The sequence below is a fragment of the Loa loa genome, assembly GCF_000183805.2.
Source record: "Loa loa unplaced genomic scaffold supercont3.76, whole genome shotgun sequence".
NCBI lineage: Eukaryota > Metazoa > Nematoda > Chromadorea > Rhabditida > Onchocercidae > Loa > Loa loa.
In genome coordinates, this window is record NW_018108256.1 from 95,518 (window position 1) to 112,087 (window position 16,570).

The window sequence follows — 16,570 nt, forward strand, 5'->3', positions numbered from 1 at the left end:
TGGCGAAATTTCCTGTGATTTCAGTGGGATCTTGGAAATCACTTACTGCCTAGTGTGCAGATCAAGGTTTCGTAGCTAATTGAAATACGTAGGAATTGCTTGTAGTGATTGCTTGTTATATAATATTAAGTTGAATAAGGGTGTACAATGTACTAATTTCACGAAGACACTCTTCCTGTGATTACTTGTTGTTATTGAGTTAATGCTATTCTCACTAGTTGGAATAATTAAATGTGATGCAATTAATACTTTTAGTGACCCATTTACATGTATATTACTTCTACAGTAATTTACAAGTTGCATAATTATTTATGTACTTATAATGACATCAATAATCAATTCCATGCTTAAAGGTTCATTTAAGCACTTGCTTACTACCTCAGATGTTGCGAATTCATTTGAACAAGTTCTTCCGGAGATGTTTTCTCACAGTGTCTTTTCTTGTAGGTGTTTGGCTTGAACCCGATGGCTAACGATATTGCAAGTGATACAATGGACGATAACAAAGATAATGGTAAAATTTGGAATTGTTTTCGAGTTTCAAGTTTTAGTAGAAAAGAAAGTAAATAGTATTTGGAGTTGCATTTCCATCAGCTACGAAGTATTTAAATATTCGATCATGGCGGGATTGGTTCAAACTCAAATTACAGTTGCTGGGTGAAGGGGAGGTGAAGTCGTATCTCAGATTAGTATTTTGTATGCATTTTTTGCATGTGACATGGATAAAGAGTACTTTGTTGGAATAATATCGAAAGGAGGAAAAGAGATGTCACCCTCTCCAGAATTTTTTCTTTCAGTTTTTCTCTTTCTCTCTAAATCCTAGCAACTGGAGTTTTCCCTCAAATCAGAAGGCGGTAATTAAACCTTGGAGTTGGCTACCACGGATATTGTAGGACAACTTGTCTGAAATTGGAAGAATTTAAAAGCAGTTCGTATAGTTCATAACGCTGTATGTAGCATATTTCAGATTTTTTTCTTGCATTTTTCGCAGTAAGTTAAATATCCAACAAATAAATAAACATGGAGAAAAGTGCGAGTAATGAAAATCACGCTAAATTATAATGTCTTGAATGAGGATCATTTAATAATTTTGAAGAAGTTTTGGTTTTTCTGGTTTCTCTATCTGGTGCAGATTTTGGTTTTTCTATCTGGTGCGATTGTAGAAGGCAATTCGGCTATTATGCAAGGGACTATGTCGGCTGGACAAAAGCGTGCTCGTGATGAACGTGGTGGGCCAGCAACGAAGAAAGCGCATGTTTCAGATACAGAGGGTAATATTGCGAACTTCTCGAAATGAATTTAAAAATTTTTTTGTGAGCAAGAAACTGACAAGTATTAGGAAATGGAATACGAAATGGGATTGTAGAAGCCTACTATCTTCTGAGGCATATTCTATTTCCATCGCAGCTTTTCTCTGGAAAGAGGTGAGTTCGAGCGTCAATTACAATTGTCTGGAGGGAATCGCAATGATTTGGATTAACTAAACGGAAAAAGGATTGTAAGGCTAACGAAAAAAGGAATGTAAGAATTTGGTGTCGATAATTAAATTGTTCAAGAAAGACTCGATGAGAAACTATTATCGCAGCTGAAGATTGTGGATCTTCGATTTGAATCACTGCTAGAACAACAAATGGAGTTATACCTCGGACTTCTTTCTTGATTGCATTAATCATAGTTTAGCGAAACTCTGGCATTTTTCATGTTTTTTTTTTTGGGTTTGGGAAAAGCGTTGAAAAAGTTCTCCAAGATGTGACAATCACTGTGTAAAAACCGGGCAAAATCTCGTCTTTGTTTTCTAGACAATATAGTGCAGGTGAAAGTACTGATTCCCTCAGCGGCTGTTGGTGCTTTAATTGGCAAAGGTGGAGAAACGATGCGTAATTTAAAAAGCGAATCCGGCTGTCGTTTGCAAATGAGTAAAAATCAGGAAGTATATCCAGGTTTGTCTTTAATACTCCATAAATTACTTCAGATGGGACATGAATTTGTTTTCAGAATGAGGACTATTTATTTATTTTTAGCTTAGCCTGGTATACAACCGCAAAACAGTTTACTATTCTACCTAAATCTAAAAAGCAAAATTCGTTTCACCATTTTTAATACTAGTTGCATGACAAGATTCTAACTGTTGATGGATCTCCTGAAAATGACTCGTTAATCACTTGGATCTCCCATCGGATAACTTGATCATGTATAAAAAATATTTACACTAATCGCGAGAAATGTCCACCTCCAGGCAATCCGGTTCATTTTATTCATTCTTCAAGTTGATGGTTGGATATTTTCTGCATATGAACAGATGTAGCATTTGAAATTTTTAGGAACCAATGAACGTATTTGTTTGGTGAAGGGAAAAATCGCATCTGTCCTGAAAGTTTCCGATGTGATTTTGGAGAAAATTCGTGAGAAAGTGGACAACAATACCCCGTCAGATATTTTCGATCATAAAGGAATGGAACGCAAAAATGAGGTAAGAGAGAATTTCAAATATCGAAATGCTTCAACATTGTTTCCCTTCATATTTCGCCACAGTCTAACTAAAATTCGTCCAAATTATCATCTTTCGCGAATTACATTTCTTTATGAAAATTTAGATTAACTTCGATTTCGAGAAATTCTAGTTCTCTTCGAATTCAATTTCATACTGTTTTTAGAATTTTTACACTTGTTCATCTCTTCATTTCCAAAAAAATATCCATCCAAACAGTTTTCTTTTGTTTTTTTGAAATTCATGATCAGTTTGCTGTAGGAAGTCAGTCATCTTGCTCTCAATATGTATTCTAGTTGAATTCCGGAAGTTTCAGTATCTTTTATTACCCTTCTAATCAGTTTGGTTTACAGATTGTTCCAGAAAAGCTTACCTCTCGTGGTCAGAGTCTATTCTCTCTCACACAAATACCTTTCGATATGCTTATCTGAAGAGACGAATTCGGATCTTTTCTTAACCTCAGAATCTTTTCTCTTCAAAAATTTGTGTAATTACTGACGGTTAGGTAGTAGATGAGTTTGTTTTGCATGTTCCTGATGGGGCAACATCACTTTTATACTATTATATTACTATATACTACTCTAAAGTACTCAAGAATTTATCTTTGTTTTTTCATTTAATTCATTTTTATCACTGCGAATTGTTTTAGATATTTTTAACTTAGTCCTTCTATCACAAAATGTTTGAACTTTGTGTGGGCTGACCGTAGAACCTCATCCGGACTGTGCAAAACGCTGCAGGTGTATCCAAGACCGTATTGGATTGAAAAAAAAGTCATCAAAAATTCAGATGAAACTCGTGGTGCCAAATACTTCGGCCGGAATGGTGATTGGTAAGAGTGGTGCGCGTATCAAGGAAATTCGTGAGCAGACTGGGGCAAATATCCAAGTCTATCCCAAAGCTGGTAGCCAGGAAGCTAAAGTAAGCCAAGAGCGGATCATCACGATAGCTGCTGAACAGGATGAAGTTCTCATGGATGCTCTTCAACGTGTCTTGGAAAAGGTAGCAGCAGATCCGCAGCATGCCATGGCAACAATACCAGATCATAAGGATGATAGTTTTGGTCCTGCTAGTGGCTTGTTGCATGGAATAGGTGGTGGTGTCCAGGGCCAGACGATTCAGCCTTTCGATTTCAGCAATCGTAGCCAGAATGCACCCCAGTTTGGTGGTGCTCCAGCAGTGCAGCAAAACCATTTTGGACAGATCAGTCATGCTGCTGCGCAAGTTTGGCAGCCGAATCAGCAAAGAGCTTTAGGTGAGATTTGGCGGACTGATAATGATCATTCTCGAATAGTAAAGAGGGGGAGATTATGGGAAGTCAGGATGGAAAGGAAGCTGCCGATTTTTCTGAATACGAATTTCCCAGGAAATTTGAAGTGTTCTCAGATCATGTCTTCCATTCTTTGTGAAGGTCTGATCTTTTTCTCTTGTTTTGAATTGTGTAAGGATTCCTGCTTTCTACTCCTCCTCCTCTTTACTATTACTCATAATACTGAGCAAATTACGAGGAGAAAAAGTTATTCTTCTGCTATTTTCATTGATCTTTTCCTCAAGACATGGTTTGAATAAAACCGCACTTTTTTCCTACATTGTAAATAGTGCCCACTTTGTGTCCGGGCAGTTCTGATCGCAGTCGTCAAACAGTCTCAGGTTTGCCTCTTCTTAATCAAGCTCCAGCCTTTTTTAAGCGATAAATTCGATTTTTTCTTATATTATGCATATTTTTCCCAATCAGAACGTCATTAATGCTCCAAGCCATTCTTGTTAGTGGGTATTTCTAATATTACTGGTTCATTATAAACACCTATGAATGACAGTGATAGAATTCAGGATTAGTACAGAAGAAACGGCGTAGAAATGGCTTGGATTTAACCGTTCCGTAGTTTTTATATGAAACCGCATACTATGAAGGCCTGGGAAGTCATTGTGATGCAGTCATTATTACCAACGTTCGATAACATCTCGAACACATTTAGCCCAGTACTTGTTTATCGAGCTGAAATTGAGTCTAGCTGAAATTCTGATGTGCTATGTATGCACTATCGACAATTTTCAGAAAATAATTCATAGTATACGTTTGTTAAAATTATGGACATGCTACATAGATAATTAGTGAATTCACTTTTTGGTGTTTTTCGGGATAGTAATCAGTTCATTGAGCTTGTTTACAGAAACATTTAAGTTGGGTCCTTATAGGTAGTCGGTCATTTCTCATCGTTTTCACTTTTTTTGTGGGTCATGGTTCATCTCAAGCCGACATAATTTAAAATTGCATTTTAGGATACTTTGTTTGCCCTAAAAATCTGTTCATATAGCATCACTAATAAAATGTACTGCGCATCTGCCCACTTCTTGGTGATGGTATCATCATGCGAATGTTTCCGTACCATCATGTGAATGTTTCCGTACCACTGTGCGAATGTTTTCATATCATTCACATTGCTTTCATTCGCTTCATGCCGTAACGTGCACAAAAAGTTCAGGAAATTTTCACCTAGGAGATATGTCATTGAAAGCGAAATGGAGTACAGTTTCAAATTTCTGATACACATTGTTATTGTTGAATTTGAATCGTTGTTTTTGTTTAGAAGCGACATATGCAGCACCAGCAAAAGATTTATATCAGCAGAACAATATGGCTGGTTTTAAATTTAACCCCATGCAAGGCTTAGGGAATAATGAGGTATGTGTTTTCGGATTTGTTTTGAATATGTTACCTTTATTATGCCAGATTTCCCTTATTTTCGAGTTCTTTCTTGAAAGCGTATTTTTTAGTGATTTGGGGTGGTTTTCGTATCGTTTTCGGAGTGTGGAGGAAATCAAATACAGTTGGGTTCTGAAACATGTTTGGATTAACCTGTGCTTGATTTTATTTTAAATTTTCGAGCAAATTTATCTTGTTTTGCAGTTGCTAGCATTCCTGGACAGTTTGCAATCAACTTTACGCACATCTGGCTTCAATGAGACAAGTGTAGCAGAAGTTATGCAAGCCATGCAGGTAAATCTTGCTAATTAATTGGTATCAACCCTCACAAAAATCCGTTTTTTCATCTCTGTATTTCTTATTAGCTTCTTATTAGCATCTCTGTATTTCTTATTAGTATTTCTTATTAGAAAAGCTCCATTGCCTCTTTCATTCAAATTCGTTCTTTTTTGGATCTGTTCGCCTCTCCCTGTATTTCAACTTTTTTTTCTTGGTTTAATGGTATTATTTCTACTAAACCTAAATTACTTGGTACGTTGATTTCGTTTGCCAGACTATATATGTTCCAGATTTTGGCAAAATATAATATCATGGGTTTGGGTCTTGGACTCGGTGTTGCCGCAATGGCACAGATGCGGACGAACGAAACTCCCTCTTTGACTTCCTCTCAAAGTTTATCACAGCCGCAACGATTCGAGACCACTAACTTATCAGGTACATCCGCTACTGTCGAAAATGCTGATCGACGATTCTCTGGTGGAGCAGGCGGAGGAAGTGGTGCATCAGGAGGAACAGCAGGAGTAACATCAGGCGGAGGACAAAACGATTTAAGCAAAGTACAATCATTCTTTTATCGATAAAGCAGTAACTAGTGGTCTTTTTTTGAAGGCTTGTAAGTCTACCAGTTTGAGATTTGTATCTTTTGTCACTTCATGGACTCTTTTTATGAAAATTTTAATTCACTTTCTATACCTTTCACTTTCTGGACTTCTCTATAACAAGCAAAAAAAAAACTTCATAAACTTTGGATTATATCATAGCTTTTTGCTGCTTCGTCAATTTCTTGATCATCAAATGAAGCTATATTTAGGAAATTTTAACGGATTATTTTGTTCTAAATCATTTTCTAATCTAAATCCTCTTTATATACCGTCGACCATGCATGCCCGATAAATTTCTGTTATGAAATAGAAAGAACAGGCGTGAGTAATGTGGCGCGCTCTTCGGTGTTATACTTCATTAATTCTCAATTTTAATGTGCAATTGGCAAGTAATCATTTTTATCAGCTTAAAAAGTAATCTTATGTAGCCTCATCGCTACGCATCAGTTTCATTATTTTGAAAATTTTTTTTTCTAATCGTTTTTTGATTTTTACCTTCTCGCTTTAATATTTGTATTAACAATTTGCATTTTCCACGTTATCTGTCAAATTCCCATATCATTATTATAACCTGTCGGTAAGGTTTGTTTCCGCCCAATATTTTTCTCTTTTTCAATTTTTTGTCTTCTTTGTCGTTGTACTCTTTGAATTCCCTACTGATATCTAATATTGATACTCATCCATTTTTCCCATTTATTTTAAATTTCCAGAAAAACATAAAATTTTTATCACGTTTTGTAATTTCCATCTTTCATAAAAAGATAAGTACATTTCTATTTCTGGATTGCCAGTAAAAATCAGTATGCAGATAAATAGTATGCTAATATCGTTCCATAATAATGCATCCCGTCCAGTATTTACGGTTTCTCCTCCATTGATTTTTGGGTGGTTTACGTTTTGTTCCGAAAATTCCAGATTTTCTTGAATTTTCAGGCCGTTTGATATGTTGTACTCGTTAAGCCATAGTTCATGGGCGGTTAGCTTAAACAGTTTGGATCCTTATGAGTGTTACATTGTGGACGGTTTTTGGGACTGTCTTCCAATCCTTTCAGCAGTCACAATTTCTGGATTTGAATCTCCATTGACAATGAATTCCTTGCATGCAGCGTTTGCTCCACTTTTTCTATTATTTTATAATCAAGTTTACAATTCGTTAGAGTTTTTCACGAGACATATTTTTCGAATTCTACTTTGTATTTCGCCAGTTTCTGACTTTAGTATCTTTTTCGGCAAGGTTCTATTTATAATTGCATTTGTTTTTTTTTTCTTTAATAGACTCCAAACTTAGCACTTCGATACCATTCTTTTTATATGGTAGGTGTTTGTTTCATCTGTGGATACCAGCTTTTTAAGATATGCTAGGGCTCTGCACTAATTTTTTGTCGACTTCACAAGGAGTATACTGCAATTGTTAAATTCACCATGTTTACAGTTTTTAAATCCTGTTTCGATATTAAGTTGTGCATGACTTCAAAAAAACATTACAAAACACCAAAGTGTATAAGAATGTAATGAAACATTTGATGTTAGGTAAGACTGTAGTCAAACACTTGATGTGTTGTTAGATTAGAATATGGAACTTTTTGAGAAACTTATCTGTGGAAATAATGGCATAAAGTGATGCCAAACGGTAAGAGTATTTTGTTTAACAGTTTTCGAAAACAGCATCTGTGTGTGGTCATGTGAGTTGCTGTTATTTCGTGAGCTCATTTGATATATTTTCACTTTTTTTTTTGAAAAAGGAAGATTTTTGTAATTAACAATGGCGAGCTTGTGATTCGCAGGAATTCATTTATAAAAAAGCGAATAACTAATCTGTAAATTAGTCATTGGAATACTTTGGAATTATGCTCTTAAAGAAATAGGAACTTGAAGAAACAGACTTAGAAAAATTGAAAACTTGAAGTCGAATTTACGGAAATATCTTGTAGTCACTGAGTGGCGTTGGTGGCGTTCTGATCGATGTATTAAGCCAGAATAAACAAAACAGTAGCTCATCGAGCGGACAAAATTTTGCTGCTTCCGTAATTAAGGAAAAGATTATCGACAACAATCATATTGATCTCGAGGTGGGCAAGTGGTCTTTTTTCTTTGGAATTTAATTCAGACTTTCGATTCCTTACATAGGCAAAAAGGGTAATGGGAAAAACTGTTCAACGGTAGGGTGCAAATATTTACAAGTCTTTCTGATCGATCCTGTATCACTTTTTTTATTTTATTATTTTGATGGGCGCGAAATTTTTTTCTAACGCAAAGCTTATCATGAGTGATCTTCAGTAGACCAAAAGTGGGCACTTTGTATTTATTACAGTTTAGATTTGCTCCTAAGTGGGCTTCGATTTCTGTTTTTCTTTTATGTAAGTCATTTTCCAGATTCCGGATACTATTGTCGGAGCAATCCTTGGCCCAAGAGCTAAGACACTGGCTGAAATTCAGCATTTAAGCGGTTGTAAAGTGGAAGTACACAAACGTGGTACAGCTGCAGGGCAAGGGAATCGTCTTGTAAGGTACGTTTTGACTGACAGTTTCGTGTGAAGTTTATAAAAGAATTTCACAGGATTTGGTATTTTTAGTCAGTGGCAGAAGTTGAGGTGAATTTTTGATACTTTTATTCGTTCACATAAATATGAAAAAATAAAAATATCTCTTACATATCCTGTCATCAGAGCTAATTGTACTATGAAATGAATTAAAGAACAAGCAACAGTGGAAGCTGTTGGATAACTGCATTATATAGTTACGGAAATAAAAAATATGCTACATAACGAGAAGGATAACTATGGTACAGAAACAGTTTTGTTTCAGTAACGCAGCATTTCATTTCAAAGCATAAGTTATTGTAAAGAATGAAGATCAAGTTGTGTGCAATTAAAAAAAGGATGTCAACTTGGCATATAAATATTTATGCAGTGAAATGTAGTATAAGAAAAAAAAAGAGACGAAGTATCTCGGGCTTTTTATATTTTCTAAACTTTTAGTGTCGTAATCGGTTACTTTAAATGATCATAAAGAACTAATAATAATACACATATCATAGTTGACGTGTTTGTTTACTAATAATGACAGATAGGCAAATGCTGTAATATTTGAAAAGGAAACAGTATAGTGCGTACTATGAGATTTGTTCATCTCAAAGTGAAACGGGTATCACCTACAAGTGATTAAAAAGGAAACAAGAAAAGGGAAAATTTTGTTGATAATGCAGGAAAGAAAATGATTGTAAAACACTATTCAAGAATTATATTCCGTATTTGCTTCTTTGATGTTACCAGCATCGGTTTAATTTCAGCTTAACTGGAGATGTGGATTGCATACGTAATGGACGTATGATGATTGATAAAGTTATCAACGATGAACAAATGCGTCGTAATCAGCAGGCACAAAATAATGCACGTGGCGGATTTCGTTGATATTTTTGGAGTTTTCTTTTTTTTAAATGATAATCGTCTTTTACTACTTTCAATTCTTTTTCTTTCGGTTTACTTGTCATTTGGAATAATCGGTCAAGTGTAGAATAACCATCCTGGACGTGCACTTGTTTTTTGTTTTAGTGTTATTTTAAATTCCTTTTTTCAAGAATCCTCAATAATATTATTTTGTTTAGGCTTAAACTTCCATCTTTCTTTCCTTCATTTGCAACAAAGATTCTTTAAGATAATTTTTTTATGTTGATCAAATTTTCTGATTTTTTAAAACTGTAGTTCGGAAATGAATCTGCTTCTTATATTCCTTGTAAGCAGAATTGTAATCTCAGCCACAGTTGAGAATATTGATATCTTGTTAATGTAACCTTTGGCCATCCATTAACTTATACAGATGAGTCTTCAGGATACGAGTGAGTGGGCGGGCCACCATGATGAATTTGGCTGAACTGGTAACATCCAAACTATTTTCTACCTTGATAGAATGGATTAGACCTAACCTAGGCGCTCTGACTTTTATTTGCATCGAATTACAGGCTTGCTTTGCGACAACTGCATTATTATGCTCCCTTATCTTGATGACAGTTTTGTTTCAATTTTTTTAGATTAAGTATCTTTTCAGAGCTTGATTAAATCGTATTTCTTTTGCTATATTTCTACTGAATCCTGTCCTGCGGTTCTTCTGCTCTCTGCTTGGAAAGGCTGAGAGGGTAACGGAAGCGGTCTCCATATGTGAAGGACCAAAAGTCAGAAAAGGTCATTGGTAAAACTCCTAAAAACTTATGTTCTGTTTGTGTACTTCTAATAATCCCCATTCATTGTTATCATCTTTGTTTTGGATTGTTACTATTGGAATTATTTTTGATTTTCCATTAAGTCTCCTATGAAATTAGTCTTATTTGGTTTTTCTCAATAAGATTTTCTCTTATGTTTCTGCGTTTCTCTATACTATAACTTCATCTGCAAAGGCGCGTACACCATACACAGTAATTGTCTTTTAGATACAATACAGTCATTTGCATTTTAAGCTGCTCTTACGCCCGCTAGACACGAAATATATGTTCAGCCAACATTGGGAGAGACTTCACTCATTTTGCATCAAGAAAACAATATTTCAGGCAGCCATGCATTACCTTATCTTCGATTTAATCAAAAAAGAATACATTTACCCTTCAACAGAACATGATCAATAATCAAAAATGCTGGTATTCTATAATATAAGACAATCTCTTCAAAGAAAATTAGATCCAGCAGCTTTCACTGATTTTTCAGTGAGAGTGAATGATAGCTGTAAAATAATAATTGTAAACAGGCATAGCAGCGTGAAATTTCAAACATTAGAAAGCATGTTCCCAAAAGGTCGAGGGACGGTTGTGACGAAGCGTAATATTCATCAAGAAGCATGGCTAAATAGGTTCTCACGCTTTCAGAAGACATTTTCAAATGACCTAGTTACTTAAATTCCACAAATCTTAGGATAAAAGTTCTCGCTAGTATAGTAACTATATATTTTGATACCGAGTAAATGCATTTCGGACTTAACAAGGAAATGTCACGATTCTGTACAAGACATTAAACTAACAGAAGAATAAATTTAGGCATTCCTTGGAAGCGTACTTTGGTCATCGGTTGGAGCTGGACGTTTACGGTTTGGAAGAGTGAAGTGTGCATTCAACTGGGAAAGATCACTTCCGGATGTCGCGTCATTCCCTAGAGTATCTCTGTTCGTCCAGCGATTTGCATCATCGGATGCCTAATTACACAAATACAATAAATATGAGAGGGATATCAGTGGTCTTATAGTAATTAGGGGGTTCAAAGGTTTAAATTTATATTTATTGGTAAATCGGCGACATAGGGCACGAAGAAAATCTTGTTCAATAATAGAAACCCCAAGATTTTCAGTTAGGACTATTTGAAATTGAGACTTGACAATAGGATCATTTCAAAAATATTTCATAGACAAATGATACATGGTGCCAAATTTCGCAATTGCCATAGTAGCTTAAAAGCAGGAAGTGCCTCTGTATTATGAAAGATGAGAACTGCAGCAGAGAGCAGCACAAAGGCTAACCGTTCATGCAACTCTGATCGTTCACTGCAACACATCTTCCGGCGCAGTTGCACGTTAATTTTTAAACGATTCTCAGTATATTCCGTGGTAATAACAGATGACTATCAAGTGCAGTTATTATCCAATCGATGTTTGCTGATGGCCTGTGATTTATATCAACATAACCTGGCTTCAAAGGGAACAAAATTGTACCGTTCCAGTAACTTGACTTTCGGCTCTTTGTTTCAGTCGTTCAATCTCATGCTCCAATATATCATTTTCTTGTTCCAATTTCTGATTTTCTGCTAAAATTTTCTCCAAATCAGCCTGCTTTGATGTTATTAGGTCGATTGACTTCTTTAGAACAGCAGCTCGTGAAGCCTATAAATTAAAATGCTGATAAAAGTAAAAAAAAAAACTGCATGATAAATATCACTAATAGAGAGCAAAATATTGCTATTTCTTGTGTAGCGATCATAACATGACATCTTGAGGTGTAGATTTCTTTCTGCTAGTACAAAATGATTGTTCCTGAAATTTCTTAGATAATTTCAATTTCTTTATTTATACAATAAGCGATAAATACCACAAATTTCCTTCAAGAAATACGGATAAAAAAGGAGAACAAACAGAAATATACTCTTTCATTACGCATTCCAGGAATAGTATCTTTTAAAGCACCGTACATATCCTTGATGTTATCACGACGACGTCGTTCTAAAGCATTGTGCTGTGCACGGGCATGTCGTTTACTATCAGTTGCAAGTGTTGAATTTGTTGCACCATCTTCCTAAATCAATATATCCGCATAAGTGTTATGTTTAAATACTACAAGAATCATCGGCCTCATCTGGCTTCATCGGATAATATACCAAATTTAGAAACTTCAAATTCAGGGATTAGTACTGATTTATAAAGTTAAAAGCAGTAGAGTAGTATTATAGCAAGATCTAATATATCTTATAGATTTCAAGTTCTTCGGTTCAAGATTTGCAACAATAAGGAATGAAACAGTTACAGTGTAATTTCCGATTAGTAAGAAAAGGAACAATCATCAATTTTACCTCTCCATCACTAAAATCGACATCGCTCATAATTCAAACAATCGTTGCCTAGTCTAAACGATCAATCGATTATTTCAAATTGCCCTGAAAGAGTTATGTGGCAAGCCAAACAGGTTTTGCAAAAAATGAACGCAATGTCATTAAAGTAGTTGTCTAATTCATTTCCAACAGAATAACTTAATCGATTAGAAGCGTATGTCGTGGTTCAGCACACAATAGCTCAGTGGTCCGCAGAAAGCCTAATTAACAAAGATTAATTAAGGCATATTGAAAACTCGAAACGTAACAGATCTTTAGCAAACATAATCAGTAGAGTGTTATGAAAGTACAGCATGACCTATCAAAATCATCATTAACACTTTATGAAGAGCTACCTAATTAAAGAACTAATTAGTGAAGGTTGAGATTGCGCAGAAGAGGTCTAATAGGCGCAAAAGTAAGGTCGATCCTAATGTCACAATGGATGGAAACAAGCGATGAAGAAAGAAAACACGGTTTATCGGGGAAGGAGAAAATTAGAGTTACCAATACTAGACAGATCGTCCTTTCGAAATTAAAAATTAAGCTTTATATAGTGGGACGAAATTTTCACTGCGGTCTATCTGTTAATATGAAAACGTGAGGCTAAAGTATAGAAACGTTTTTTTGAATTTATTTTTTAAAGTGTTAATAATGATTCTCAGTTACGTGACGATTCTACGTGACGTCCTCCAGATTCATAATTAATCTTGGACATCCGAAAGGTTATTATTTATAATCTATGCATCGATATTCGAAATTTCAGTAGTATTCTTGATTAGTGCCTTTACGTGGCATACGTGATTTTTACACTCTAGTGCAGTTGAAAGGTATTGAGAGATATCCAAATACACGTTTGTTTACACTTTTCATTATAATATGACATGTATGAATTCCTTGGTGTTCTTGGTGAATACTTGGTGAAGAGATAATCTTTTAATGTTTCACGCGTTATTTGTTGGCTTCACGTTTCATGCATTATATATTCTTTACATATACATATGATGAATGTTTTTCCGTGTATTTTTGTTCATGTTGTGTTTTACTTATTGTGCTATTTTATGTCTTCTAGAAATGGAGGAAATTAAGGTGAATTTGTTGGATGAAGCAAATTACGACTCAATTGAATGGCTCCCGGAAAATGCTCCTTATGTTAAAGTTGATCCGGAAACGATAAAAGTAATCGAAACGCCGGCTGAATTTTACGATAAATTATTGGTCTGACATTTGGTTTTCAAGTTAAAACTTTCTAATTCCGTTTTGAAAATTTTGAAGTATTTGAATTTTGTTTCGAATTTAAATCCTATTTGTGTCTGTGGGGAAATTCAAGCTTGAAAGTCATGTTTGATATCGAATTGGAGGGAAAGAAATATTTTGCACGAATTTATTTGCCAAGTATATCTGATTGTTTTACAGTGTTTGATTCGAGAAGCTAAAGAAAGAATCGTGATCTCGACTTTATACATAGGCAGTGGCAGTTATGAAAAGGCTTTGGTATATACCAGTATATTTTTTTCCGTAGTTATTAAAGGATAATGAACACTCAAAAGGATTATACTTCATTTCATATCTAATTAAGTTGTATTGTGCTTCCGATCCTTTTTAAGCACTTTTAGAGATAGCATGTAGCAGTTGAAATTTATGCAAGTAATTAGTCCGACAACCTTAGCAGGTTTTCTGATGAAAACTTATGGTTGTCTCTGAGGGACGACGATAAGGCATCAGTGATAATCTCAGTGGGATAGCAATTGAACGTTTGTATTCGAAAGTTCTTTTTTCCCCAAATTTTGTAGATGAATGAGTTGGAAAAAGCACTGGAGATCAATCCAAATTTAAAAATGACTATTCTTATGGATTACCTGAGAGGTACACGTGGTGGTGCAGAAAATAATTCAATCCTCCTGTTAAAAAGGTAAAGATGTATTATGATTTCAACTAAGAGAGAGGAAAATAGAATCGCTACATATCTGCAGTATTAGAGATCCTCGGTATTCAGACCATTAAGGTATTTGCATACGTTACACTGTTTAGAGTTACAGTTCCTTAAAATATCCTGAAGCTGATTTAATAACTAATCCTTATATAACTGAGATTTCTTGATGACTAGGCAGAGAATATTTTTGGATCTCGAAAATAGTAATGAAACTGCGTGATTTATTCCACTACTTAATTCAGTAGTTTATATTAATCGAATCCTTTCTTTATTGAAATTTTAAAAGACTATTGCCGCGTGCCTCAGTGTATTTATTCCATACACCATGTTTACGTGGTTTGAAGAAAATGATACTGCCTGAAAGAGTGAATGAAGTGGTCGGCTTACAACATATGAAACTGTTGCTTTTCGACAATCACATCATCTTTACCGGGTAAATCCCCTCATTTTTATTCAAAACTTCTTCACTGTAGAGTCTGAGAATGACTAGGAAAATTCGGTTAGAAAAAATAGCATCCTTTCAAAAGTTAAAATCGATTTCTTTGATATTTATCAATATGGAAATTCAGTTGTCATGATGATAACCAATTTCAGTATCTCTTTCCTGTTTTTTCTGACTGTTGTGAAGTCGGGATAGTGGTTGGCTTAAAGTTTATGAGAGGGTAGAAAACTCCTATAAATACTGGCAGAAAATAATTAGATTATACAGAAAATTATGGGAGAAAATATTTGAAAACTTCTAACAGCTCCTCTCTACTTTTATTTTAAAAAAAGTACATTTTGTAAATGCTGTGAAATTTTTAGGGCTAATCTTTCGGAGATTTATTTCACAAATCGATTGGATAGATATATACTTATCGAGAATTGTCGAAAGCTTGCAGATTTTGTTGATTCGTTGGTTGAAGCTGTTGGATCATGCTCATTCATGTTGAATGTGCGTGGAACCATCAGTCTGTCGAAAAGTTGTGATATTCATCCTTTTAAAGGTTTCATTTTGTTTAATTACAATATCATACAGTCATATCAAAAATAAAATAACTTATTCGTGAGTAGTAAGCACCACTGCTTTCTGCACGTTTATCAGTACGAGTTTTATGGCTTTATCCTTCAGAAAAGTCAAAATAATTGAAAAGTTTTTTTACCGACTGTAATACAATAGCTTAATGCGTATTTCCTGCTGGGTAGGTTAGTGAGGTCCTATTTTAAGTCTTTTCATATTCCTTTAGATTAGAGACGGTTTTCTTCTGAAAATTCTTAGTATAGTAAAAAACTTAGTATAGTAATATGAATTGTTCTGTTAACTTCATTATTTTTTCTGCTATAGGCCGCTTTCGTGCTTGATTTCAAATGTTCCTCATTGCATATTTCAGAAAGTCTTGAGGCATATAAGAATATGTTGCACAGTCGAGTTATGTCAACGTTGAATGCATTTAGCAAAGTATCTGATTCAGAAAACTGTTTCCCTGCTGACACACGAATATATCCGTTGTTACAAATGGGCATCGTATCGATCAATCAGGAATTCGAGTTTTTAAAAAACTTGCTGTCTATGCAGGTTCTTAGATTTGATTTTTGGCAGCTGTAACGTAGACAATGACAGTGAGGCAGCTGTAACGTAGAAGTCAAGTTTTTCAACTTCAGCTTACTTTATTAAGTCTGTCCTTATTGCACATAGTTTAATTTACTGTAAGATTTCGAGTGCTTAATAGTTCTTTTAGAATCATCAGTTATCATTGACAATGTCATCGGGCTATTTTAATTTTATCGACTGTTACATTGATTTGCTGTCAAATCAGAATTGCTTGGAAATGGATATCGTCCACGCATCACCTCAAGTTAGGAATTATTTTATCAGCCTTATTTTGTAGTATTTTCTTCATATGTATATATATATATATATATATATATATATATATATATATATATATATATATATATATATATATATATATATATATATATATATATATATATATATATATATATATATATATATATATATATATA

At 34.6% G+C, this 16,570-nt stretch overlaps 3 protein-coding genes across 3 annotated transcripts in view; 2 read left to right on the forward strand and 1 right to left on the reverse strand.

Annotated features, from left to right (window-relative positions):
* The first annotated feature begins 441 nt into the window (after positions 1-441).
* LOAG_17442 (hypothetical protein) lies at positions 442-10,377 on the forward strand. Its single transcript, XM_020450106.1, has 11 exons — positions 442-514; positions 1,164-1,271; positions 1,800-1,940; positions 2,322-2,470; positions 3,278-3,743; positions 5,077-5,171; positions 5,397-5,486; positions 5,762-6,028; positions 8,005-8,142; positions 8,447-8,580; positions 9,363-10,377. The coding sequence occupies exons 1-11, from the start codon at positions 466-468 to the stop codon at positions 9,481-9,483; spliced, it is 1,758 nt and encodes a 585-aa protein (XP_020306263.1). The 5' UTR covers positions 442-465; the 3' UTR covers positions 9,484-10,377.
* A 604-nt stretch (positions 10,378-10,981) lies between these two features.
* LOAG_06802 (helix-loop-helix DNA-binding domain-containing protein) lies at positions 10,982-12,702 on the reverse strand. Its single transcript, XM_003142337.2, has 4 exons — positions 12,613-12,702; positions 12,189-12,338; positions 11,762-11,929; positions 10,982-11,248 (listed from the first exon to the last, which is right to left on the reverse strand). The coding sequence occupies exons 1-4, from the start codon at positions 12,640-12,642 to the stop codon at positions 11,090-11,092; spliced, it is 507 nt and encodes a 168-aa protein (XP_003142385.1). The 5' UTR covers positions 12,643-12,702; the 3' UTR covers positions 10,982-11,089.
* Positions 12,703-13,696: 994 nt separating this feature from the next.
* LOAG_17443 (CDP-diacylglycerol-glycerol-3-phosphate 3-phosphatidyltransferase) overlaps positions 13,697-16,570 on the forward strand; it is a gene marked incomplete at its 3' end in the record, with an annotated part of 4,589 nt that continues 1,715 nt past the window's right edge. The window contains exons 1-7 of the mRNA XM_020450107.1: positions 13,697-13,848; positions 14,047-14,124; positions 14,424-14,542; positions 14,850-14,996; positions 15,368-15,549; positions 15,934-16,118; positions 16,282-16,398. Of these exons, the coding sequence (XP_020306264.1) occupies positions 13,705-13,848; positions 14,047-14,124; positions 14,424-14,542; positions 14,850-14,996; positions 15,368-15,549; positions 15,934-16,118; positions 16,282-16,398 (972 nt within the window). The 5' untranslated portion in view covers positions 13,697-13,704. The remainder of the gene's footprint in view (positions 13,849-14,046; positions 14,125-14,423; positions 14,543-14,849; positions 14,997-15,367; positions 15,550-15,933; positions 16,119-16,281; positions 16,399-16,570) is intronic.